This window comes from Platichthys flesus, chromosome 7 (genome assembly GCF_949316205.1).
Source record: "Platichthys flesus chromosome 7, fPlaFle2.1, whole genome shotgun sequence".
NCBI classification, from domain to species: Eukaryota; Metazoa; Chordata; class Actinopteri; order Pleuronectiformes; family Pleuronectidae; genus Platichthys; species Platichthys flesus.
This window is the reverse complement of record NC_084951.1, coordinates 5,070,882-5,098,865: the sequence shown is the minus strand read 5'-3', so window position 1 is coordinate 5,098,865 and position 27,984 is coordinate 5,070,882. Positions and strand designations below refer to the sequence as shown.

The following is a 27,984-nucleotide window of genomic DNA, read 5'->3' as shown; positions in this document are numbered from 1 at the left end:
TCGTTCCACTGAACATATCAGAATATGGATTGAATTTTCGAAAGGCTTGTCCAAGTAAATTCCGATGCTGCCATATGTGGAACCTGCGTGTGAATCATTTAAGAACAGAAAGTCACAGGTAAAACATTTCCATTTGTTTCTTCTCTGTACTAGCGCTGTTCAGGCTGTTAACAAAAGAGAAACTATGTAAAATTATACATTATATGTATATTGTTGTTATAATTTCAGTTTAAATAAATCCTGAAGAGAACAATTTGGGGTTGTTTTGTGTCTGTGTAGGCCTACTATAAAAAGCACTTTGAATTTAAAATTGTTGTACTTGTACTTTTACTTTTGATACTTGAGTACATTTCAACACCAGATACTTTTGATACTTAAGTCGATTTAATATGAGCTACTTTAAGACTTTTACCCAAGTCATTCTCTGACGGGTGACTTAAACTTTTACCAGAGTCACTTCCAGGTAAGATATCTGTACTTTTACTCAAGTATGGCTTTCAAGTACTTTATACACCTCTGATGTTTACTCAACAACAGGACAAAAACATTCAACCCGTAGAAGAGGTTAAACGGTAAAACCGTCAGATCTGGCAACCCTCGCACCTGAAACCGGAACCACTGACGAGCCCCGCCCCCTCTGGCCGCGGTTACCTTGTTTACGGTTTCCATGGTAACGCTGCTGCTCGTCAGTCTAAACCGAGTCACTTAACTTTATATGAACTATTTAACCAAACAGAGACGACAGTGAATGAAGGTAAGAACCTAACTACTTCATATTCAACTAGTCGTTCGTTCCAACTTGATTCTAGGGAAGAAAGTGAGTCAGTCCTGTTGTCCTGGAAGTTAGCAGCTAGCATTAGCTTACAACTTCTGTAACTTTGTCTCGACCTTTCTTATTTTCCCCCTGATTGTCTTCAGTGTCTGTTGTCCAGAGATGGCTGCCTCTTCCGGAGTTTTCAAAACCATAAAGACGAAGGACATGCCGCAGTTTCCTGTCCTGCCCCCGATTAAAGGCCCCCAGCAGCGGGGAGGAGAGATGGAGCAGCTCGAAGCGACCAAGGAGGAGATATCCAAGAGGTTCTCTGTTTGTAAGAAGCTGCTGAGACACAGGAGGAGCAAACAAGAGCAACACCATACGCTGCTGTAAGTCATCTCCTTAAGTGTCACCCCACTGATATCTGCACAGGTCACTCATTGTGTTTGTTCTTTTATTTTAGGTTCTCCAGAGCAATGGAAACTTACAGAAAGAGCCAAGAGAGGAGAGCAGTGCGCTGTCAGTCACCAGAGCCACAGTTTCCATCTTCTGTATGTATCCAGCTACATATGGACACCATTCAAATGTGAATTCAAATATGTGTAATTCATAATGAGGTCTGAACATTTGCTTTACAGATGCTTAGTGAGGAGCGGAAGAGTAGGGTGAGTCTTCTTGGAAGTTTTAAATTTGACATTTCTAGAGACTATTTATGTTACCCCTCTCACCCCTATCACTTTGTTTTATTTTGGCAGATGAACTATGAGTTCCTGAAGCGATGTGTGGAGAGACGCCCATACGCTCCCATCCAGCAGCAGTGGTTGGACTCCATTGTCTCCCGAGTCCCACACAAACTGAAGGAGAGTCCTGAGACAAAGAAGCTGCTGCAGGAGCTCTGCACGGAAGTCAGCGACGACTTCCGCCATGTCATTGTCAAGCACACAGGTAATGCAAGTTGCTCGTGTACAGTATGTGTGTGGAGGACATGTAGACAACAGCTGAATTATTATGTCATATTCACTCCCTCAAGTGGACTCGGTGCTGAGGAATCCAGATAAGGAGAAGCTGATCTCAGTCGAACAGGCAGCTACCCAAGCAAAGTGAGTGTACAGAAAATGATTCATACAGTCACGAAATATAGTGGATGATCCATTTTCACATCCTTTCCTAAAATACATTTACAATATTTTGCAGCGTTCTTGATTTCTCCCGGCCTTGGCGTGACAGCTTCATCCGAAGCCGCAGGCTGATAAAAAGAAATTTGCACATTCTTCATCCGGTCATGCAAACTGTTCTGGATATTGGCTACACAACATTTTCAACACTGGTCCTGGCTGATCTTTCAGGATGGAGGTGAGGAAAACAACATGAAGGCCTTGAGATTCTGCTCAAATTAGAACATATTTAAGATGTTTCACACTCACTCTTGCTTCTGCGGGTGCAGGGCTTCAGGACCCGTGGACTGTAAGAGCCTACAGAACAAAATTGCTGTGGAGTGTAAGAGGACAGAAGATCGTATCATGAATACCTGGTTTCCCCAAGTTATCCACTTACTAACCAGTGAAGAAACTCGGAAAGGAGTTAAAGAGGAAAGACTTGACTGCTTCTATGACTGTGCATCCACGCTCATCTCCAATCAGGTAATGCTGATTATGGGCTTGATTGTGACTCAGAAAAAGTGATTTAAAGTAAGGGGGTTTCCTTGTTACCAACAGTACTTAGATACTGTGTGATACTGATTTAAATTGTGTTGCAAGCTAACTTCCTTGTATTGAAACTTCAAGGTTTGTATCTTTACAGCTGCTTATTACCTCCACCAAGGAGGTTATGTTTTCACCCCTGTATGTGTGTTTTCTGAAACGAGGTGGAAGGATGCAGTATGGGTCTGTGAGGAACAAATTATATTTTGGTGCTGATCCGGATTGGGGCAGACCCAGGATATTTGGTTCCCTTTCTTAAATATAGGACTTTTCCATTGTTTTCTCAGAGAATAATGAATGGATCTTGAAAACAAATCAAGCATATTTAGAGAACTGATATCTACAGGATTTGTGCAGCTTGATTGAACAGAACAGCGTTATTATTAGATTTATCTGTCTGTATCTTTATTGAAAGTCTGTTTAGAATAGGGTACAGTTCCCGTATATTTTAAATTGTTTCTCTTGTTGGTCCTAGTTGAAATCCATGCTTCAGACAAGTGTGGAGGAGTTTATCAATCTGTTTGAACCGAGCAATCCCCACCACTTGCCCCTCTTCCGTTTGGCCTTGACATTTGATGATGAAAAGATGGAAATTTACCCCACCTTACAAGATCTGGAAGCTGCTGTTTTTGAGATTCTTAACGCCATCACAAATACACTGCAGGTGAAGTTGACCATCCTAAATTACCCATTTATGGCACGTATAGAATTCTATTTCGAGCCAGTATTGATGTCTATGAAATCTATCCACAGAGAGTACAGACGGTCCAGTCATGGTTGACACAAGCCCCGTCTTCGTTTGTTGATGCTAAGGTGGCTGATCGCGTCCTTTCTTGGGCTCAGGACACTTTAAAGGCAGCTGTGTGCAGGAATCTGGAGGAACCTAACAATCATTTCCAGAGTTATGGTGATGATCCATGATGCAGTCATATCCTATCATCACACCCCTGTTCTTTAGTCACTCCGTTGCTGACTTCTGCTTTATTTTGCAGTTGATAAGTATGACTGGCTAATCGATGGAACTGCACAGACGCGGGTGGAGACGTTCTCGGAAGAGGAACACTCTTTTGATGAGTACGCTAAGGTAACAAAATACTAATTTGAATTCTTGGATTCTTGGACATGACAAATTTTTACCTCAACCTACTTTGCTGTAAGTCTTCCTGATGACCGTCGAATGTTTCACAGTTTTATCCCATCAAGGAAACAGATACAAATCATGTACTTTACCTATATGTATGACTTCATCATCCCTCAACAACAAATAAGCAATTTAAGTTGGGTCTTTTGACAAGTGAAAATGTCTTATCATAGGTGGAGAATACTCAGGGATGAAAGACAGGAATGCAAATAAAAAACTCGAAAAAGGGAGGAGGGGGCTCTCTTCTGTAAGATGACATTTATGGGTTAAGCCCTAATAGTCGTAATCCAGGAAGGGCCTTCAAAACGTTTAGAAAAACTTTGAGAGGACCTTTTGAGTGCTTTCTACATTTTTTCCAACTTTAGGAATTACATTACATCTTTGACCTAGTGAGAAAAGGATGGTGGAGAATGTTACTTTTGATTGAAGAGGATCAAAAGTCTTGGATGGAGTAAAGTGAAAGCTATAAGCATATAAGCTTTGATTGGTCCGACAGCACAGGATTCTTTGGATATTAAACCAAAGAGAGCACAAACTGGACCAGGTTCAAATTGGACTTAAAACTCCTCATTAATCTTTGCAAGTCTTGAATTAGTAAACGGATCTCTGTACCAGATTCAGCTGTATAAGACCATGTGTAGCACATGTACAAGTTGTGTTTATCAAGTCTTAGACAACTGTTCATCTGTTAAAACTAATCCAAGATCAGAGTCCCATTACATTAATCCCAGTATGATTTGGCCCTATACAGATCAAATTGAATTGAATTGAATTGAATTCTGGAATATGAGTCATCTATGGGCTGATTCCAGTTCAAGGGTAACGTCCTTATGGGATTTTGAACTATGAGTTAATCAATTAAAGTATTTTGTTCTAATGTCACTACCTTTCAAGCTAGTGGAGGACTTCCGTGCTGTGTCAAAGGAGATCACCAGCCTCCCAGCAAAAGTTCCCTTCACAATGGTCCATCTGGACTGTGAAGAGCTGAAACAAGGGCTGGCTCACAAAGCCAAAGCCTATGCTGAAATACTTCTGAAGAAAATGATCACCAGCCACCGTGAGAAAAATCTACTGTGAGTGACATTTTGTAGCATTCGGAAATATAACGGTCCCTTTTTTTTCCTTTACATTTATATTTGTCTATTTAATGCTTTTTTCTGTCCAAAGGATCTGCTCTGAATTTGAAACCATCAGAGAGAAAGCTCTGAAGGTTCCAGAGAATACAGAGGACATGGCTCAAATGGTTGATAACATACATTTTACTAAGACGAAGAGTATTGCAGAACTGAATGAAAAAATAAAGGTAAATACATTTACATATATTACAAAATTATTTTACAACAATACATAGATTTCAGTGTTATCTACAAGGGTAATACAAACCACTTCCACCTTGTGTTTAACAGGAAGCCTACAACAGACAGATCTACTTCTTGGACGTCCATATCGTTGAGCCCGAGGATCTGGAGCTGAATTCAACTGTCTTTCTCTGGCCAGAGAACATTCTCCATGCCTTTGAGCTCAGTGATGAGGTACAGTTCCTTTGTCTACCTTTAACGATATATCATGGATGTATGTCATTTTGTAGGATGACCTGATTCCGCCATTTTTCCAGGTATTGCAGATGTCCAAGCAGAGGGGGGAGCAGGAGCTGCTTGCTAAAAGAGAGCGATTGATGGTGCATCTGGAGAAGCTGGGACGCAGAATAGAGGAGTTCCCCCATTGCTCTGAGCTGGATATGATGCAGCAGGTACTGTGTCATTAGTGCTCTCAGATAACCTGAAAACAATGTAGGATATTTGGGGAAATACATGTATTTGCTTTCTTGCAGAGAGTGAGATGGTAAGACTGATATCACTCTCATACCTGTACAGTTAATATGTTGCTTGATTTTCTCATCTCACTCTTGCCAAAAAGTAAAACTATTACAGTGCAGTGCCTCTCTCAACCTGCCTGTTTGGAAATATTCTGTTTTTTTGAGCTACTCAAGAATTATTTATTGTCGTTAGTGAGTCCTCTTCAAACAGTTCTACAATATACTGTCACAGACAGACATTTGTGAAATCAGTCGGTAGATTTAATAACAAGGCATGGAATTAAAAGGAGAGCTATACAGTAAAGTGCTTGCTCATTGTGGGAACTGTTGGGTTTCTCTATCATTGTTAAGGTCTTGACCATCTATCTAAAGAAACTTGAGATAATGTATATTATGATATGGCGCTATAAAAATACAATACAATTCAATTGAGTTGATTTAATATGTAAGTATGTTTAGAAATTCTTGCAATGATACTAGCATTCAGAATTATACAGAAGCATCATACAATTTGTTTTAATGCCTTGAGCATTTATTCAATTTAATTCACACATTTTTCCTCTCTCAATACTAATGCATTATCAGGTTTTCCGTTTGAATAGCCAATGATCTTTGGTCATGTCTTTGTTATACCAACATTTAAAAATATCTCCAATATTGTAGTTAGGTTCAATTCTGCTGCTTTGTTTGGTCTTGTTTTGTCTTTTAGTCAGAACATATTAATTTATTCAGCGAAAAATATTAATGCAGTGAGCAGGTTTCTCATACTGTTCTTCTGTCTTTGTGTTTTGGGGGGGGGGTGGTAGTATGTTTCAGATGTCAGAACAGTTCAGAAACTTCTCCAGGAGTCTGAGGAGGAAATTGGCTTCATTAACAAAGAAGAGATCTTCTATCAGTGGGAGCCCACATGTTACCCAGAGGTTGATGTCATCAAAGAGACTATTGGACTGTACCAGAGGCTGTTTGGACTTGTACTGAAGTGGCAGCGCACAGAGAGCAGGTCCAATTTCAGTTTAATTCATGTCGTGTTTTTGTTTTAAAAAGATATATCCTGAAAAACGTTCATCCTCTTTGTGTATAGATGGATGGATGGATCCTTCCAGGATCTGGAGGGGGAGAGCATGGAGGAACAACTGGATGAGTTCTTTAGAGAGATCTTAAAGATGCTGAAGTTTTTCCAACAGAAACAGAACAAGGTCGAGCAAGATACTGAAATATTTGTTGGAGAGCTTAAGGGACAACCTAGCATAGAGGATCCAAGGAAGCAAGAGAACCCCAACATACTTCTGTGCTCCACTGTAATGGAGCAGATCAAAGAGTTCAAGGTATTTAATTAAGGGGCTCATTAATGTCATCAAGTCTTGTAATTAGTGTAGTCTCGATGCCAAAATAATATGTGTAATATGCTTGTGTCAACAGGACCATATCCCTGTAGTCTCCATCTTGTGTAATCCAGGCGTCAAAACCCGCCACTGGGACCAGATGTCACATATAGTTGGCTATGACCTCACTCCTGACTCTGGTACAACACTACGCAAAGTTCTCAAACAAAACCTGGCCCCTTACCTGGAAGAGTTTGAGTCTATCAGCGCTGCTTCAAGTAAAGTGAGGAATTTATTTTCATATCACCTCAATGCTGGATCTCTATTTTGATTACTTTACAGTGTACCCACATTGTCTGTATCTCTACAGGAGTTTTCCTTGGAGAAGGCAATGCAGGCCATGGTGCACATTTGGGACGGTATTTCTTTACAACACCAACCTTACAGGGAGACTGGGGTTTCTATCCTGACTTCCTGGGATGAGATACAGACAATTCTAGATGACCAGATTGTGAAGACTCAGACAATGAGGGGCTCACCTTTCATCAAACCCTTTGAAAAACAGATCAAGGTTAGCTGAAACTGATGACCTCTACTTGGTGGGTGAGTTTTAAGCTCACTGCCTGTAACGTAGTCCTGCAAAGCTTTTAACTGGTTGTTGTTTGGATTCAGCTGTGGGAGGAGCGCCTGCTTCGCATTCAGGAAACTATAGATGAGTGGCTGAAGGTACAGGCCCAGTGGCTCTACCTGGAGCCCATCTTCTCCTCTCAGGACATCATGCAGCAGATTCCGGAGGAGGGACGCCTTTTCCTAACTGTTGACAAAAACTGGAGAGAAGTCATGAGACACTGCATTAAGGATCCCAAGGTACTTGTCAAAACTGTTTTTAGTGATCACCAAAGTAAATAACCTGAAAGTTAACTAGTGTTTTTATTAAACATAGATTCTGCCTGCAACTTCGCTGCCTGGTTTGCTAGAAAAACTGCAAGATTCCAACAATCTCCTGGATAGCATCATGAAAGGACTGAATGCCTACCTGGAGAAGAAACGTCTCTTTTTTCCACGGTAAATTAATCGATTTTGCTGACTTTTTTATGTTCAAATGTTTATGCGTCAAAGGTTTGATACTTGTTGTTAATACCACATCCAGATTCTTCTTTCTGTCTAATGACGAAATGCTGGAGATTTTGTCTGAGACCAAGGACCCACTGCGAGTGCAGCCCCATCTTAAGAAGTGCTTCGAAGGCATTTCTAAACTCGACTTTATATCCAATCTGGATATTCAGGTAAGACAATGACATATATTGTAATCTTTACATGACATAATGGTTGATCATTTTTATTAAATTCTACACTTCATATTGTACAGGCCATGTATAGCAGTGAAGGGGAGCGTGTTCAGCTAATCCAAAACATTTCCACCTCTGAAGCCAGAGGAGCTGTGGAGAAGTGGTTGGTGCAGGTGGAGGATGTGATGCTTCGCAGTGTCAGAGATGTGGTGGCCCGGTCCAGGGTGGTGAGATTGAATTTTATTAAATCTCACATAATAACACAATCCCTTGGATTGTTATATGTAATACAACCATGTTCTGTATGGATCATTTGCTTTTTCTAAATAAAGGGTTGGTGATCCTGGAAAAGCTAGAAAGAGCAGGCTACGCAACAAACTTTACAACTGTATTTATTGATGGCTACTGAGACGTGAAGAGGATTTCAATAAATAAGATAAAAAGTGTTTCAGTAAAAATGTTACAACCACAACTTCGATGGATATAAATGAGTCCGTGACAGCTGAGAGCAAAATGTGGTTGTATGTACAGGCCTATGCTGAGACTGCGAGGAGCCATTGGGTGAAGGAATGGCCTGGGCAGGTGGTGCTTTGCACCTCCCAGATTTACTGGACCTCGGAGGTGCATGAAGCTATCAGAGATGGGGCTGAAGTAAGTTTCTACATATTGTGTTTGTGTGGGTTTACAATTTAAATTGTTTAAAGGGAAATGATGCGTCATATATTTTGGAATATGAGAATATTTTACTGTCAAAATTTGAATTACTGACAAACAAATTCCTAGTAATAGTACTGAAATCAGTAATATTGTATGGAAATATGGTAATATCTTTACCTTCCTGCCTTGAAATAATGTAATTATTTGGTGTTGTACAAATTAAACCAAATGGAATGGTTGTGTCTCACTCCTGAATGACTGACCTGAATACTCCCTAGATAAAAAATAAATAAAAATGACTTTGTCTTATGCTCTATGTAGGGTTTAAAGAACTACTATCAGCAACTGCAGAATCAGCTGAAGGACATTGTGGAGCTGGTGAGAGGGAAACTGCCCCAACAAACACGGATCACTCTGGGAGCATTGGTCACGATCGACGTCCATGCCAGGGATGTGGTGATGGAGCTTATTGAGAAAGGTACCTAAAAATATAGTGACAATTGTAACAGAGCTCTGCTTCAGCATTGGAAACAAAAATCTTTTCAAATTATCCAAAAATTCACTTTTTAAAGGTGTATCACATGAAACCGACTTCCAGTGGCTCGCCCAGTTGCGTTATTACTGGAGCAATGATAACGTTCGTGTTCGCATAATCAACTGTGATGTAAAATATGCCTACGAGTATTTGGGGAACTCAGCTCGTCTGGTCATCACCCCTCTGACTGACAGATGCTACAGAACTCTGGTAAAATATCTGAGAAATAATGTAATTGAATGTGAATACACTTTTGTTTTGTTGGAATACTGCTGAATTCCAAGGCCCTAACTTTGTCTCAGATTGGCGCTTTCTACCTGAATTTGGGTGGTGCACCCGAGGGCCCTGCTGGAACAGGAAAGACAGAAACCACCAAAGACCTGGCCAAAGCTCTAGCTGTCCAGTGTGTGGTCTTCAACTGTTCTGATGGACTGGATTACATCGCCATGGGAAAAGTAACACAAGCAGGCCATTTTTGATTGAAATTTATAATTCTAATGACATTGTTATGAAAGCAAGAACGGTACGTTTCAACATGTATTCTGGTGCAATCTCACAGTTTTTCAAAGGACTGGCATCATCCGGTGCGTGGGCATGCTTTGACGAATTCAACCGAATTGAGCTGGAGGTGCTGTCTGTAGTGGCCCAGCAGGTTCTCTGCATCCAGAGAGCCGTAGAGCAGAAGCTGGAGTACTTTGACTTTGAGGGGACCCTGCTCAAACTCAATCCTAACTGCTTCGTGTCCATAACGATGAACCCTGGCTATGCAGGACGCTCAGAACTCCCAGACAATCTCAAGGTCTTATACCAGCGATAAGCTCTATTTTTCACTGTGATGCACCGATGGTGATTTTAAACAGCTTCAATACGCTGCAACATAAAATTGTTGCAGTAATAGAGTTACCTTTCTGTTTCTTCTATGTGCAGGTCTTGTTCAGAACAGTGGCCATGATGGTGCCCAACTACGCACTGATAGCAGAGATTTCACTGTATTCATATGGCTTCCTCAATGCTAAACCACTGTCCGTAAAGATAGTGATGACCTACAGGCTCTGTTCGGAGCAGCTGTCTTCCCAGTTTCATTACGATTACGGCATGAGAGCTGTCAAAGCTGTACTCGTGGCTGCAGGAAACCTCAAGCTGAAGTTTCCGGAGGAGAATGAGGACATACTGGTATTTGAATGTTAAAAAATTGACAATACACAGAGTCCAACTTGTGAACTTTTCTGATTTGTCAATTGGGTGGCTGTTTCTGAGCCTTTAACGTTTGTCCACATGTTGTCACTCTCAGCTCCTCAGGTCTATAAAGGATGTCAATGAGCCCAAGTTTCTCTCCCATGATATTCCACTATTCAATGGGATCACCAGTGATTTGTTCCCAGGCATCTCCCTTCCTGAAGCTGACTATAAGGTCAGATTCGTTGATGTCATTACTTATTCTTTTGTACAACATTTAAAACTCCTACTCTGTGTCTTTTTTTCATATCCTCTGCAGCTGTTTCTGGAGGCTGCTGTGGAGTGTTGTAAGAATCACGATGTACAACCAACAGAGGTCTTCTTAAAGAAGATGATTCAGACATATGAGATGATGATAGTCAGGCATGGGTATGTTTCATTTCAATTTATCACATTTTAAAATTTTGAACTTATGTGTTCAGCTGGGCAGCACAAAGCTGCAGTGGTTTAGCTCTGTTGCCTCACAGTAGGTTCCTGCTATGGCCGGCTCCGTCTGTGTTAAGTTTGCATGTTTTCCTCTTGTTTATCTGGGTTTTCTCTCTCTTCCTCCCACACGTCAAAGACATGCAGATTTGGGTTAGGTTAATCAGCGACTCTGAGCGTGAATAGTTGTTTCATAATAATAATAGCTTGAATTTTAATAGCGCCATTTCAAGAGACCCAAGGACGCGTTACATATTTCTGTGGGGACCTGTTCAGCTCTATATTTTGGCCCTGTGATGGACTAGAAACCATTCCAGGGTGTACCTCTCCTCTCGCCCAATGTCATCTTGGAATGACTCCCCATTCCTCCTTCCTCAAACAGGATAAGCGGTATAGGTAATGGGTGGATGGATGTTTTCATTTGAACAGAGTTTTCTCCATCAGGTGTCTGTGCTCACCCTTAAAGAAAGAGTGAGGAGTTCAGACATCCGGGGAGGGCACGGAGTAACACTACTGTTCCCTCACGTCGAAAGTGCACAGTGGAGGTGGTTCATGCATCGAGTTAGGGTGTCTCCTTGGCACTTACCTTTAGAGGTTTACTGGTTAACTAATGCCCAACTGGGAGGAGACTCCGGCGTAGAAAAGAGAAATTGCTGGTGGGATTATTATCCCATCTGGCTTGGGAACGCCTCAGGATCCCCCAGGAAGTTCTATAATACTGGTTACCTTCATGACCCCAGCCCAGATAAGTGAGACAAGACAATTAATTGATGGATGGCTGTTCATAGGTTCCAGTTATCCAGTAGTCTGAGACATGGCTTGAATGGGAAAAATTAAACACAATATTGCATGAAGCTGTTCCTTTTGTAATATAAGGTTCATGCTGGTGGGTGAGCCTTTTGCTGGAAAGACCAAAGTGCTGCACACACTTGCTGACACTCTGACTCTCATGAATGAGAGAGGGTATGGTGAAGAAGAGAAGGTCATCTTCAGGACATTGAACCCAAAGTCCATCACGATGGGACAGCTCTTTGGACAGTTTGATCTAGTTTCCCATGAGGTAAGTCTATGTCTGTGTCACAGATCCAGTTTTCACAGCAGCTCTTCGTTTCTTCCTCTCGGTTTTCTCACTTTTAGTTTTTCCTCCTTTTCAGTGGACAGATGGAATCGTGGCCAACACATTTCGTGAATTTGCATCAGCTGAAACAACGGACCGTAAATGGGTGGTGTTTGATGGTCCTATAGACACATTGTGGATTGAGAGTATGAACACTGTGCTTGATGACAACAAAAAGGTTTATACATACACATTGGAACTTTCAAACTTTTGTGCAACATGTATTTTATGAACAAGATATTTATCTCTTTACTCTTCCTCCACAGTTGTGCCTGATGAGTGGGGAAATCATCCAGATGTCCAATCAAATGAATCTGATTTTTGAAGCAATGGATCTATCACAGGCCTCTGTAAGTCAGAATTTTCTTTGTAGTTATTTTTTATTGTTAATGTGAAACAGCTCCTAACATAAACAACATTTGATTTATTCACATACTAATCACTGAAGGAGAGCACTAAAGTTGCTATATCAATGTAACAAATACAGCATAGTATTCACTGCATGTGATGATTGAAGAAATGTTTGTTTATGTTATATTTTAAAGTTTAAAAAAATGTATTGTCATGTTAATCTTTAAATATTGAACAGTATCAGTCTTAAAGATCCAATGCTGATTTGTACTCCATTGTACTTATATTGATTAACAGGGTCTAATTGGATCATGATGTTTTTTTGTCACTGCAGCCGGCAACAGTTAGTCGATGTGGGATGATTTACCTGGAACCATCTCAGTTGGGCTGGGAGCCTCTAGTCATCTCCTGGATGAACTCTCTTCCTGATCCTCTTCAAAGGCCGGACAATCGCTCGCTGCTGCTGGAACTCTTCCATTGGCTCCTGCAGCCTGCGCTTAGGACGCTGCGTAAAAACTGCAGAGTTAGTGTCCACAGGCCCCCAAAACAATCCATTGAGTTCACATTTCACAGTCCACACATTTACGTTTATTACCTCCACCAAGGAGGTCAAGATTGTGTTTGTTTGTTGACAGGAGGCAGGGTATGACCCAAGGACGAACCTGTTAAATTCACGTGGGGATTGAGATCAGGGGGCTGATCTTGACATTTCTTTTTCACTTTATTTAACATTGTGAGATACTTTCTTTAACTTAGAGAATAACTCACTGATCTGAGAAATCTCAGGCATGTTTAGCAGACTGATATTCTTTAGGAGATGTTAATCAAATCCAGATCTAGTATATATGTAGAAAGACATATGTTTTGTCATCCCTGATGAGTGTTTTCTTTACAGGAAGTTGTGTCCACTCATGACAGTAACACTGTGGTGTCCTTGTGTCGACTGTTTGAGATGCTGCTCACTGAACCTGTCAAGACGGATCCTGGAGATAAAAATATTTGCGTCTGGATCATGGTAAAAAGTACTCAATCATTTATCATCTGAACACCTTGATTCTTAAAACCCATGTCTTTGGAAGTGCACATTGCTAACATCCATGCAAATGTTTCCTTGCACCTACCTCCACAGAATATTTTTGTTTGACACATCAACTTCTCCTTTGTGATCACAGGCTGCTTTTGCCTTCTCCCTGGTGTGGTCAGTGGGCGGCAGCTGTGATGCAGACAGCAGAGAGATTTTCAGTGAGTTCTTCAGGGCGACTCTTTCAGGAAAAACAGTAGAATTCCCAGTCCCTGACTCTGTGGGAAAATGGGAATGTCCCATGAATGACAAAGGCCAGGTGTATGACTATTTCTATGAGGTAATGGAGATCTCATCACTCAGATGCATTTCACTTGTGTTTAGATCAGTAAATCAGACTGTGATCTCTTTTACAGTTTAAAGGTAGAGGCCGTTGGGTTCACTGGAATGATGCCATCAAGAATGTCAACCTGGGCGAGAAAAACACCAAAGTGCAAGAGATCATTGTTCCCACCATGGACACTGTTCGCTACACTTATCTGTTGGACCTCTGCATCAGCTACGGAGTGTCAGTATTTTTACGGGTCATCACAAATCAAAAAGGCTTTATATATTTGTTTTGTTTTTGTGATCCATTTGATTTTAACCGAAAAATATTAACATAATGTAATCTAACAACATTCTTTTTGCATTGTTTAATGTCTCCGCTCAGACCTCTCCTGTTTGTTGGTCCTACTGGCACTGGGAAGTCTGTGTACGTGAAGGAGAAACTGATGAACAATCTGGACAAAGATCGCTATTTACCCTTCTTCATCAATTTCTCAGCTCGCACAAGTGCAAACCAAACCCAGGTGATCATTTTGGAACTTCAGATGAAATCCTTTTTTGTTAAACAAAAATTGATTACTAGGAAAATATATAAACAAGTTGAATACTTTATTTATCATTAATATCACATGAAACAATAATCATGACAAACAGCATAGGTTAATATATATATATAAATATATTTTTTTATCCTCACTCTGTATGTCATCCTCCAGAATATCATCATGTCCAGGTTAGATAAGAGAAGGAAGGGGGTGTTTGGGCCCCCCTTGGGCAAGAAGTGCGTCATCTTTGTGGATGACATGAACATGCCTGCACTGGAACAGTTTGGAGCGCAGCCACCTGTGGAGCTTCTAAGACAGTACATAGACCATGGAAACTGGTAGGAACCATTGTAGATCAGTGTCATATTAAAAGTGTGGGGTATAGAAGTTAAGTAACTGCTCCACAACAGTGTTCAATTATCAGCCAGTTATCCGTTGTGCTCTGTCAGGTATGATCTGAAGGATACCTCCAAGATCACTCTTGTGGACCTCCAGCTGATCGCAGCTATGGGCCCCCCTGGTGGAGGGAGAAATGCAGTGACACCTCGCTTCCTGCGGCACTTCAACATTTTTTGCATCAATGCCTTCAGCGATGATACTATGGTTCGCATCTTCTCCAATGTGGTGGCCTTCTATCTCAGAAACAATGAATTTCCACCTGAATATTTTACAGTTGGCAACCAAATAGTGACGGCTACAATGGAAGTAAGTAACGCAAAGAAACACCAGAATATCACCTTACACATCTCATGTGTTACAGTCTCTTGGTAACCATCCCGCCTTTTCCACAGCTGGCTTCCTGATCAATTATATTATTTATATTTATTAAATAACTTTTTGATTTCCAAAGGTGTATAAGAAAGCCATGGAGAACCTGCTTCCAACTCCAGCCAAGTCTCACTACACATTCAACCTGCGGGACTTCTCACGCGTAATCCAAGGCTGCCTGTTGCTCAAGAAGGAGTCTCTGGAGAACAAACGCACTATGATTCGCCTGTTTGTTCATGAGGTCTTCCGTGTCTACTACGACCGTTTGGTGGATGACAAAGATCGCACGTGGCTCTACCAGCTCATGAACAGCGTCCTCAAAGATCACTTCACAGAGTCTTTTGATCAGGTCTTTGATCACCTGAAACAAGGGAGTAATGTAAGTTTGATATTGAGTTATATTTTCTGTTGTGATAAATGCTTCACTATCATTCTGTTTATCTTTAAGTAAGTAAATGAAGGAAAGAACAGAGCTGCGTTGGCCTGTTTCTCCTCTCAAGCTGGTTGGTTGGTTGTGCACTAGTTGCACAAAATACAGACTTTATAAATTGAATTAAATAAAAATTCTGAATGCTTTCATTTGTCTCAGCTGGTTGAGGAGGACATGCACAATCTTCTGTTCGGCGACTACATGAACCTCGACCTGGAGGATGACAAGAGGCTGTATGCTGAGGTGCCCTCAATGGAGAGCTTTTCTCAGGTGGTGGAGTCGTGTCTCGACGAATACAATCAGATGCACAAGAATCACATGAACCTGGTCATCTTCCGGTAAACAGCTTAAATACTTCAGACTCTGTTGAATCACCTGATCCCGTCTTCAGCTGTTTATCAAACTAAGCATGAAGTAAAACAAGCATTATAACTCTATTGTCATTCAGAGCTTACACAAGAAAAGTTCACAGTATAAGGAAATTACATTGCATCCAGCTCATAAATGTAATGTAAAATTATCGTTAGTATGTATATTTGTATCATAAGGAAACAAAGTTATAATAATAAAAAAAAAAAAGATAAATGTCGCCCAAACAGATTTGGATATTGCACGCAAAGGAATGAAATTACACATATTAAATAAAAATATAATAAGATGTAAAGATGATAATGTTTTTTTTTTTTTTTTCATGTTCTCTGTATGGAAATTGTAACGGGTATAAACTGTCTGTGTTTTGCAGTTACGTCCTGGAGCATCTGTCCCGTATTAGCCGAGTGTTGAAGCAGTCTGGAGGAAATGCCTTGCTTGTGGGAGTGGGAGGCAGTGGACGCCAGTCCATCACACGTCTGGCTACGTCTATGGCCCACATGACGCTGTTCCAGCCTGAGATCTCAAAGAACTATGGCATGACTGACTGGAGAGATGACCTCAAGGTTTTACGAACGACTTCTGTGTTCTGTTATTCTTATAACACTTTACTATATGACCTCTGCTTGTTTAAACTGAAGTTTTAACAGATATTTTAATTTGATCATATAGATGCTCCTGAAAAATGCTGGAGTGAAAGGTCAGAAGATGGTGTTCTTACTAACTGATGCTCAAATCAAAAATGAGGCATTTCTAGAAGATGTGGACAGTGTCCTGAACACAGGAGAGGTGCCCAATCTGTTCGCCGTAGATGAGAAGCAAGAGATTATGGAGGTAGGTTGTATTAGGACCTTGTAGAGCAGTTCATACTTGATCCTATTTTTTTGTGTTTATTATAACTCTTGTCTCTCTTTCTTCAGGCGGTACGTCCCTTTGCCCAGGGTGGAAATAAAAATTTGGAGTTAAGCCCTCTGACTCTATTTGCGTTCTTTGTGGCACGCTGTAAAGAGAACCTGCATATTGTCGTGGCCTTCAGTCCCATTGGAGATGCCTTTCGAAATCGCCTCCGCCAGTTTCCATCTCTTATCAACTGCTGTACCATTGACTGGTTCCAGGTACTACGTAAACCCAAGCAAAAGATGTAATATAGGTTAATCGTAGATACTTTTAATGTGAGCAGTCTATCTTTACATTCTCTCTTCTTTGTTCCTATTCTGAATTATCTTTTCCTCTCTCTGCCCTGACAGCCCTGGCCAGAGGAGGCTCTGGAGCGAGTGGCCAACTCCTTCCTGGAGTCACTGGAGATGAGTGAAAACGAGAGGCAGGAGGTCGTACCCATCTGCAAAACATTCCATACCTCTGCCAAACAGCTCTCACAGAGGTACAGTGTTGGCTTCTTTATAGCTTGTATATTTAAATGTATAGACCATTTATTTTGTCTTGTTTTCAACGCAGATTCCTCTCTGAGCTTGGTCGTCATAATTATGTGACACCCACATCCTATCTGGAGCTGATTGCAGCTTTCCGTCTGCTGCTCACTCAGAAAAGAGACACTGTCATGAAGGCAAAACAGAGGTATACCAATGGTCTGGATAAACTAGCCTTCGCTGAATCTCAGGTACAGACAGCGCCACCATTTTTACACGAGTTGTATTGTTAATTGTCTTTTTTAATGAACAATGTTTAGCACACCTCAGTCATCATTTATTCTGTAGGTGGGTGAGATGAAGAAGGAGCTGGTGGATCTACAGCCCAAGCTAGAGCAGGCAAAGATAGACAACACCAAAATGATGGAGGTGAATAGATCACATATTTATCCTGCCCCAACATTGACTGAAATATTTATAATACATATTGTGTATTGTTAAACTTGCTGATTTCAGGTGATTGAAGTGGAGTCTGTGGAGGTGGAGGCCAAAAGTAAAGTTGTGCGAGTTGATGAGGAAGCAGCAACTATAAAAGCCAATGAGGCTCAGGCTCTGAAGACTGAGTGTGAGAGCGACTTGGCGGAGGCTATTCCTGCCCTGGAAGCTGCTCTCTCTGCCCTGAACACTTTGAAGGCAAGCACCATTCAACCACACAGCTTCTAAGGACCAGGTTGAGTTTTCACAAAGATCAATACAAGTTAGACAGTTGAGTAAGTTGAGCTGTTTTTAATTTCAGCCCTCTGATGTCACTATCGTGAAGTCGATGAAAAATCCACCTTCAGGGGTGAAGCTGGTGATGGCAGCTGTTTGTGTGATGAAGGACATAAAGCCAGATAAGATACCTGACCCGGCTGGGGCTGGAAAAAAGGTTGGATAAAGGATTAGAGAATCTTATTTCAACATTCCAACTTGTGCTAATATTTTTTATTTTATTGTCTAGGTTTTGGACTACTGGGGTCCGAGCAAGAAGCTTCTGGGGGATATGAACTTCTTACGTGATCTTAAAGAATATGACAAAGACAATATTCCTGTGAGTGTCAGGAAACGTCTCTCCTACTATGGGAAACAGTTGGATTTTGTCTAAATCTACTCCTGCATCTTTTCATTGCAGGTCCCTGTGATGCAAAAAATCCGTAGTGAGTACATGACAAATCCTGACTTTGACCCAAGTATAGTGGCAAAGGCTTCCTCCGCAGCAGAGGGCTTGTGCAAGTGGATAAAAGCAATGGAAGTTTATGACCGTGTGGCAAAGGTGCAGTGTTCCTGGATTTGAATAGAATATTTTTTTTTTTTATAATCTGTGTAAACATATACATAAACACTGTTATCACTCTCTGTCCATTCAGGTTGTTGCTCCTAAGAAGGCCAATCTGGCCGAGGCTCAGGAGTCACTGGCTGCTACCATGACCCTGTTGGACCAAAAGAGAGCCGAGCTGAAGGAGGTCGAGGACCGTTTAGCTGCTCTTCAGAAAACCTTTGAGGAGAAGACGGAGGAGAAAGCCCAGCTAGAGTTCCAAGTGGATTTGTGTGCCAGGAAGCTGGAGAGGGCCGAGAAACTCATAGGTGGTCTGGGTGGAGAGAAGACCAGGTGATGACCATGCACGGAAATACTATGATTCAATATTTTTAGCAGTTAAAAATAATCACAAGATTCCAACGACTGAACTCTGTGTGCAGATGGTCTAAGGCAGCAGATGAACTGCAGAACACATACGACAACCTGACTGGAGATGTCCTCATCTCTGCTGGTGTCATTGCCTACCTCGGGGCTTTTACTGCCGGCTTCAGACATGAGTGCACCAAACTATGGACCAAACTATGCCAGGTTACACTCCTTTAATTTTGTATTATTTGTTTTTCATTACTCTGAAGTCAGACACATTTAATTGTCTCCTTTCTATTTTCCACTTGTTTCAAATTCTCTAGTCTAAGACCATTCCTTCATCAGATGACTTCTCTCTCAGTAAAACCCTGGGAGATCCTATTAAGATAAGGGCTTGGAATATTGCAGGCCTTCCCAGTGACTCTTTCTCTATCGATAATGGTGTCATTGTCAGTAATTCACGCAGATGGTGAGTCTTTGTTGCTGAAAAGCTTTTGTCTATAAAATCTACTGAAACATTTATCACATGTTGATTTTTGGTCTTATACAAATCAACCTAGGATCATTGTTTGTTTCGTTGTAGGCCCTTGATGATCGACCCTCAGGGCCAGGCCAACAAGTGGGTGAAGAATTCAGAGAAAGACAACAACCTGAGTGTGATCAAGCTGACTGATGCAGACTACATGAGAACTTTGGAGAACTGTATTCAGTTTGGAACTCCCTTACTGCTGGAAAATGTAGGAGAGGAGCTGGACCCTTCACTGGAACCGCTGCTGCTCAAACAGACCTTCAAACAAGGTGCTGTGATTGTTACATAGCAGCTTAAAGCTCTTCTGAGATGATACACAGCTAAACTGTACATTGTGTAAATTTTGGTTTCACCTAGGTGGTGTGGATTGCATCAAGTTGGGAGAGAGTGTGATTGAATACTCGTGCGATTTCCGTTTCTACATCACCACTAAGCTGAGGAACCCTCACTACCTACCAGAACTGGCCACCAAGGTTTCCCTGCTGAATTTCATGATCACCCCAGAGGGATTGGAGGACCAGCTGCTTGGCATCGTGGTTGCCAAGGAGAGGTAATGCTCATATAATGCTCACTTTGATGATTCACTGAAATACCACTTTTAACCTCAGTGGAGAATCGCAACTGCTTTTTTAATGTTCTACAGGCCTGAGCTGGAGGAGGAGAGAAATGCACTAATACTGCAGTCAGCTGCTAATAAGAGACAACTGAAGGAAATCGAGGATAAGATCCTAGAGACGCTGCAGTCATCAGAGGGAAACATCCTGGAGGATGAGAGCGCCATTCAGATTCTAGACTCCGCTAAGATCATGTCCAATGAGATTACTAAAAAACAGCAGGTGTGGACCAGAGGCAAAACATCACATCTGGAATGTGTGAATCTGTCTGACATTTGTTAATCTAACATTCTTCCGTTTACTTGTTTCTCAGATTGCAGAAAAGACAGAGATTGAGATAGCAGAGTCCAGAGAGGGTTACAGAGCCATTGCCAAGCATTCCTCCGTCCTGTTCTTCAGCAATGCTGATCTGACCAATATTGACCCAATGTACCAGTACTCTCTGAGCTGGTTTGTCAACCTCTACATCAACTCTATAAAAGACAGGTGAGACATTTGCATGTGTCCTAAAAGACTTCATGCATTGAAATAAATTCTGCTGAAACTTTATGAAGATACCATCTGATTAATTCACTTCAATTTTATAGACCCAAATCACATCATATATTATCCCAAGGCAGTTAACGTAACAAGATCAAGACCTTAGAATATCAAAGCGATATATTCGGAGTTTGACTCAAGTCAACATTAAGTGCTATTTTATTCTAGCCTGGATGCCAGACGAATATAGCCCCGCCCACAACATTTTAGGTCGGGAAGTTCGGTCTGGAGTCGCTCCGTTGAGGAGAAATTATGCCCGACGTGGCCAATCAGATTGTCAGGGCGGGCTTTATACGATGATGGACAGATGATCAACGGTAACGTAATCAACCACGTCATCAAAGTGCCCTTGGGTTGAATTTGTTTTCAACAAACATGCCTGCCGCTGGATAGCTGAGATGTGTAGATGCTGCCATTGAGTCTGTTTAAGAAGACATAGACAGCGCATTCATTTTGAAAGAGGAACAGAGAACGTGGAGGCGACGCCAAAGCACCGCGCTAATCCCTATCGCGCCGGCGCTTGGCTGTTCACACCGGACACTGAAGCGACGCTGAGCCGCCGGGCAGCGCTAATAATATCACCCGTTGATCCAGTAGATTAAAAGCATATACTTACTTGTTGCTCCAACATTAAGCATCAGCATCCCAACATGTGTCGTCCTTGGTGTTGTCTTTATACAACATGTTCCGAGGATCTTACAACTCACTGCACTTCTCCACTTCAATTATTAATTTAATGTCATCCATGTTGAAGAACTTCGCTGTTTGCTTCCTTAAATGTCGGGTGATGAGGGTAAATTACGTATTCTCCACTCAAGCCTATGTGGGGAACACGTAGCCCCCTCTCTCTCTCTTTTTATCTGTATCACTGCTTGTGTGGCTGTAGTGGATGGGCAGAGGGGGACATTTAATAATGTCATTGGTCAAATTAAAACTCCAGGATAACAGAAGGGGACTTCAAAGTATGGGATGCATATTTGATCATTTATATCATATAAAATATGTCATCACCATCGTTTAAAATCGATTTTCAGTGTGTTTCCTGGTGTGATACGCTCGCTTCAAGCGCCAAAAATAGACTCGACGCCGAGACGATTGCTGCATGGCGCGAGGCAGCCTTGGCGCAGCGCGGTGCTTCAGCCTCCGGTGTAACCGGCACAAAGTTTTAACATGGGAGTGGATGGGAGCCAGCTGTTATTTAAGGCTTGACGCTGCCCTTCAGCGTCCGGTGTGAACCTGGCGTTAGTAAATAACTCACAATGAGTCGCTTAACATACGTCACATACTACCTTGCTCTGATTGGTTGCAGGTCTATCCAATTGAGCAAAGAGGAATTTTATTTCCTGGTCAGTTGAAACACGCCCCATAATCACAGCCCAATGGAGCGGTCTCAGACTCACATTCTGACTAGAATTGTGAGTCTGACAACGTCAGGCTAATTTTATTCCACCAGTTTTGAAATCCCAACCTAAAACAGTACATTGAACGATGCTACTTTATGCACATTTGTTTGTTTTCTTTCTAATTTAGCAAAAGCTCCCCTTTGTTTTTATTCTTTCAACTTTTTTATGCCCAGAATAAGCATATTTAACCAAAGTAGCAGCAAGTGAACACTGAGCCCTTCACTTATTGACCAAAGATTAAGCTTAATTTCAGATTTCTGTGCCGAAGATAACCTATACACTGACATCTAGAGGAAACTTTGAGCTTATTGCTTAATTTACCTTAACCTTGCATTGGTCTGTGCTCATCCCAAACTTTCTGTGAATTGCTTTTATTCATCAGTAACAAGTCCAAGACCCTGGAGAGAAGGCTTCGATTCCTGATCGATCACTTCACCTATAATCTGTTCTGCAACGTCTGTCGTTCTCTGTTTGAGAAGGACAAACTGCTCTTCTCCTTCCTCCTCTGCTGCAATCTCCTCCTGTAAGTGTTAAAGACACTGTGGGACACTGGTTGAATTATTTTGCTGAGAAGGATTTGACTCAAGCTTTTGTCCAGGTTTTCATATGAGGATATGTGGTATCTGATATTCATATTTGCCTTCAGAGCAAAGGAGGAGATTGAGTACTGTGACTTCGTGTTCTTCCTGACTGGTGGAGTGGGCCTGCAGAAGACCATCGCTAACCCTGACCCCGGCTGGCTACAGGATAAGAGCTGGGATGAGATATGTCGAGCCAGTGAACTGCCTGGCTTACAAGGAATCAAGTAAAAAGCGTCAAGATTTTCTTTATCAGAACTTAGGTGTATCTTGTAGTCATTATAAATTAAAATTGACTACTGGAGGAAATCTGGGTTTATTACGCCTCTACACCTCTGACATCCATTGGCCAGAGGAATTATGTTTTCTGTTTGACAATCTCTCCAATGTTTGTGAACTTGATTTCTCAAGAACACCAAATTTGGTACAAAAGATCAGTTAGACTAGAATGTTGTGGTGTAAGGTCAAAGGCCAAGGCTGCTGTGATCTCACAGAGCATATTTTGTGAACATGATATATCATGAGCACCTTGAGAGAATTTCTTCATATTCTGACCAGTTGTCACTCGGACTCAAAGATGAATTGATTAGATTTCAGTGGTCAACGGTCACAGGGACCTCACATGAGTCTGAATAAAATGTATATAGACTGACACTGCACTGAATTGGCAGAGATATACGATTGCTGTGCATTATTTTAGTTTCAGGTGAACAACCTTATAAGAGCTGGCCGCGGACAACAGATTTAAGCTAGCTTGTACAGCTAACTCTGTCTTAGTGACAATATTTTGTCAGTTGATTCATTAGCACTGTCGCTATCGTATACATAAACAAACAAACATGTCTTCCACAGAGAAGCTTTCATCAAGCGTCCGGGAGACTTCCAGCCAATCTATGACAGCAAAGAGCCCTGCAACACCCCCCTTCCTGCACCATGGTGTGATCGACTCAACGACCTGCAGAAAATGATCATTGTTCGCTGTCTCCGGCCTGATAAGATCGTTCCAGCTGTCACTAAGTATGTGACTGGCAAACTTGGGAAGAAATTTGTCCAAGCCCCTCCCTTTGACCTGAGTAAGAGTTACCTGGACTCCAACTCCACCGTCCCTCTGGTGTTTGTGCTGTCTCCAGGAGCTGATCCCATGGCCAGTAAGTCACACTTTGACCGATGATTGTCTGTCAACACTTCAGATAATACTACCCTTTAAAAAAATCCCTCCACAGGCTTACTGAAGTTTGCCAGTGACAAGAGCATGAGTGGTGCCAAGTTCCAGTCCATCTCTCTCGGTCAAGGCCAGGGTCCCATCGCTGCTAAAATGATATCTACAGCCATGCAGGATGGTACATGGGTGTGTTTGCAGAATTGTCATCTGGCCGTTTCCTGGATGTCCACCTTGGAGAAAATCTGTGAGGACTTCAGTCCAGCAACATGCCATCCTGACTTCCGCCTCTGGCTCACAAGCTACCCTTCACCAAAGGTACGGCACAGTCAACATGTGCATGCATTAAGAACTTTAAAAAGCATTGCAGAGATTTTATTTAGATGAAGTCCCAGATAAATAACTTCCTTTCTGATGTCAGTTTCCAGTGACCATCCTGCAGAGCGGGGTAAAAATGACAAATGAGCCTCCTACGGGACTGAGACTCAACCTGCTTCAGTCTTACTTGTCTGATCCTATTTCTGACCCCAACTTCTTCAATTACTGCCCCAATAAGGAGCCGGTGAGCAACAGAACATTTTCCTTTTGTATATAACAGGAATGTACAATTCCTCGTTTAATAACTGCATCACACAATGGATGTTTTCTGACCCTTGTATTTCTCCACCAGATTTGGGAAAAGCTCCTGTATGGACTGTGCTTCTTCCATGCACTTGTTCAGGAAAGAAAGAAGTTTGGTCCACTGGGCTGGAATATTCCCTATGGCTTCAACGAGTCTGACCTGCGTATAAGCATCCGACAGCTACAGGTATTCTTTCAAAGATTGACTGGCTGCGGTTACTACCATTACAACTATCTGAAATTTAATTCATTTTCCTCTTCAGTTGTTTGTGAACCAATACAATGAAGTGCCCTTCGAGGCCATAACGTATCTGACCGGGGAGTGTAACTACGGAGGCCGTGTGACAGATGACTGGGACAGACGTCTCCTGATGACCATCTTGGCGGACTTCTACAACAAGGATGTCATTGAGAAACCTTGCTACCCTTTCTCCCCTAGTGGTGAATACCATGCCCCACCTAAATCTATCTATGAGGACTACGTTGAATTTATCAAGGTATAAACAATTTACATATATGCGTTTATATATTGTGGCAATCTTATATATACACTGCATATCCAACTGAGTAACAAAACCTTTGTTGTGTCGTAGGAGCTTCCATTCAGCCAGCACCCAGAAGTTTTTGGGATGCATGAAAACGTAGACATTTCCAAAGATCTCCAGCAGACCAAGATGCTGTTTGATTCACTCCTACTCACACAGGGCGGTGGCACTAAAGGAGGAGTTAGCTCCGGGAGTGAGAACACACTCTACGACATAGCCAATGGCATCCTTACCAAGGTATCAACAAGGAAAATGTCAGCAGCTTTTAGAAATCGTTAACCCTGCCAGTGGTCGTGCTCATGGAAACCTGGTTATGTTTGTTCCTCCACATAGCTTCCAAGAAACTTTGACATAGAAGCTGCTCTGTCAAAGTTCCAAGTGCTCTACGAGGAGAGCATGAACACCGTCCTCGTCCAAGAGATGGAGCGCTACAACACGTACGGACAAAGGGCTCAGTGTCACAACTTCAAGAAATACAGAGCATCACCATTTGTTTTATATGACTCCATTTGTTTCTCCCTCTGTCAGGCTGTGCAGTACGATCCGTGTGAGTCTACAGAACCTGCTGAAGGCCATCAAGGGTCTGGTGGTGATGGATGCAGATCTGGAGGCTGTTGCCAGCAGTCTGATGGTGGGCAAGGTCCCAGAGAAATGGGCCAAGCGCTCCTACCCGAGCCTCAAACCCCTGGGCAGCTACATTTCTGACTTTCTCTCAAGATTGACGTTTTTGCAGGTGAAACTATTTCAGCAAAGATACTCAAATATTTGCCCGGAGAGAGGAAAATACATTACATGTTTTTATTTTCTTTATTCAAGAGTGTGGTCTTGCATTTTGATGCAGGAATTATTGATGTCATGTTCAGATTTTGTACTTTTAATATTTCACTCAAAACCATGTACGCACTCTCAAGTAGCCCCTGCTTGTGCTAACACTTGCTCTGCTTACACTCAGATTTCCTTTGCTTCAGCTCTTCTCTTTGCACTCAGGCCTCAAATGTTTGAAATATCTGATCCGGGATTCCTAATCACTCCAAGTTGCATTGTTGAAAATGAAATTTTACTGCAATCGTTGCGGATGTGTTATCGGATTGTGTAAATAAATCTGTGCACGGTGGCAGTGCGTAAACGGGAACAAAACCATAAAAGTATGTTCATCAGTGATTAAACTGGACCTTTACACGGGCATCTTTTCCTCTGTGTGTCTGTAGGGATGGTACGACACCTGTAAACCCAGCGTGTTCTGGCTGTCTGGCTTCTTCTTCACCCAGGCCTTTCTAACTGGGGCGATGCAGAACTACGCCAGGAAATACCACGTCCCCATCGACCTGCTCAGTTTTGATTTTGAGGTCAAATAGACACACTTATATATATAATAAAGCTTATGTCTCCAACTCAAAGATCTTCACATCGTCTTGATGTGTACACTGACATGTGGTTATGATCTTACAGGTTCTTCCTATCAATGAGTCGGACACATCACCTGAGGACGGCGTTTATATTTTTGGATTGTTTCTGGATGGAGCTCGATGGGATAAAGACCGGTAGATGTTCATATATTTTATAATAATAGTGACTGTATATGATTGTAATTGAGAAATCAGAGGAGACTTGACAAATGTTGATGATTGTTTGTCTCTATCAACAGAGGACTTCTGGCTGAGCAGCTCTCCAAAGTCCTGTTTGACGTGATGCCCATCATCTGGATAAAACCCAGTATGTACTACCTTACAGATAAAATGCACGCCCTTCATGTTTTCATGTGTCTGTCTCAACTCTCATTTTGTAAATATAATGCTGTTTCCTCTCACTAATTATTATGTCGTGTAACTTTGTTCCTTCTCTCCCACGCAGCTCAGAAGAGGAGCAGTGATCAGCCTCAGGAACTGTACGTGTGCCCTCTTTATAAGACCAGTGAGAGAAAAGGCACCCTCTCAACCACAGGCCACTCCACCAACTTTGTCATTTCCATGACGTTAACCACCAGCAGACCCCCTCAACACTGGATCAAGCGTGGTGTGGCCATGCTCTGCCAGCTGGATGACTGAAACAACACAACACCCTGGACTGCTTTGTTTCTTAAAGAGACATTTCTTCTCTCATCCAAGTTCTAACTGACTAGTAGGGGTTAGCTACTGTCTGTGAGGAGTAAAACAGGCAGGTTGTTGGGTTTGCATGAGCCCCTATGCAGACCTGGTGTTAACATCCGTCCTTGATCACAAGTCGACAGCTCTTAGTACATTTGGGAAACATGTGTCCACATTCTTTACAGTGTGTGAACACAAATGTGTCCTGGGCCACATGTAAAGGACCAACTACTCAGCTGATGCTACAGTTCACAAGTCACATTAGGTGTTGAATGTGCTGATCATAGATGGACTGTATGAAAATGTGTGTGAATGGATGAATGGCTAAACTGTTCTGTGAAGTGGTCATCAAGACTAGAAAAGCTCTATATAAATGCTGACCATTTATTATGTATCTGTCTGTCTGCTCACACGGACATGCACACAGGGACTGACACACAACATTGTCATCAAACACATCTGTAAACTCAGCCTGGGTAAAAACGAAACCATTTGGTCTTCGCAAACACAAATTACGTATTTGGTTATTAGCATATAGAGCAGGGAAGTGAGCTCCGATCACAAGTGGTCACAGGAGACACCCAGGAAGCATTTGAACAGACGAACTCAGAGCTGCCCAACGGTGATCAGATCTCTCCAGACAGATCAGGTCAGGACAGGGTCTTGACTCAGGGGACTCACTAGTTGGCCACCCGGCTCAACATACTGCATGTTTAACATAACGACCCTCAGGACTGGTAAACACCCAGAGATTAAAACATCCCATTAGTCAGTAATTTAGAAGCCTCTTGAACGAGAGGTGAAATGTCTTCAAGAAACACAAGCTAGTCCAGTCGCCTGTGTACACGTGTACAAATCTTACTGTCGCATAGAAGAGGACACACTGTTTAAGACTGAAGCACTTTACTGTGGGACGTTAAACACTTTGGTGCTTGTGGATACTCAGTTTCTTAATAATGCAAAAATAAAACATCATTACGGTTTCAACACATATGTTTATAAACTGGATCGAGCACTGTTGTGGATGCATTTAGAAAGGAATATCAAAAACAGAGAAACTGGAAGACAGTCGCATGGTTA

General features: G+C 42.0%; 1 protein-coding gene across 1 annotated transcript; it reads left to right on the top strand.

Annotated features, from left to right (window-relative positions):
- The first annotated feature begins 934 nt into the window (after positions 1-934).
- Positions 935-27,970, top strand: dnah12 (dynein, axonemal, heavy chain 12). The gene is made up of 73 exons (XM_062392912.1): positions 935-1,143; positions 1,218-1,305; positions 1,393-1,419; positions 1,510-1,699; positions 1,785-1,854; positions 1,949-2,107; positions 2,199-2,394; positions 2,930-3,118; positions 3,208-3,361; positions 3,447-3,538; positions 4,490-4,668; positions 4,763-4,898; positions 5,002-5,127; positions 5,211-5,345; positions 6,218-6,411; positions 6,493-6,736; positions 6,831-7,016; positions 7,104-7,304; positions 7,406-7,600; positions 7,677-7,798; positions 7,884-8,019; positions 8,103-8,249; positions 8,554-8,673; positions 9,001-9,157; positions 9,252-9,424; positions 9,517-9,669; positions 9,774-10,013; positions 10,142-10,387; positions 10,506-10,625; positions 10,710-10,819; positions 11,750-11,933; positions 12,028-12,168; positions 12,257-12,340; positions 12,676-12,864; positions 13,237-13,356; positions 13,514-13,702; positions 13,779-13,930; positions 14,075-14,213; positions 14,406-14,572; positions 14,684-14,939; positions 15,085-15,381; positions 15,592-15,770; positions 16,175-16,367; positions 16,474-16,635; positions 16,722-16,916; positions 17,049-17,182; positions 17,257-17,419; positions 17,517-17,597; positions 17,685-17,861; positions 17,965-18,096; positions 18,169-18,258; positions 18,340-18,480; positions 18,575-18,816; positions 18,906-19,053; positions 19,155-19,300; positions 19,415-19,629; positions 19,718-19,910; positions 20,004-20,196; positions 20,288-20,460; positions 22,300-22,440; positions 22,564-22,722; positions 23,348-23,643; positions 23,719-23,972; positions 24,076-24,216; positions 24,325-24,462; positions 24,539-24,772; positions 24,869-25,057; positions 25,154-25,257; positions 25,349-25,553; positions 26,029-26,166; positions 26,270-26,361; positions 26,466-26,533; positions 26,672-27,970. The coding sequence occupies exons 1-73, from the start codon at positions 935-937 to the stop codon at positions 26,863-26,865; spliced, it is 11,922 nt and encodes a 3,973-aa protein (XP_062248896.1). The 3' UTR covers positions 26,866-27,970.
- Positions 27,971-27,984: the final 14 nt, after the last annotated feature.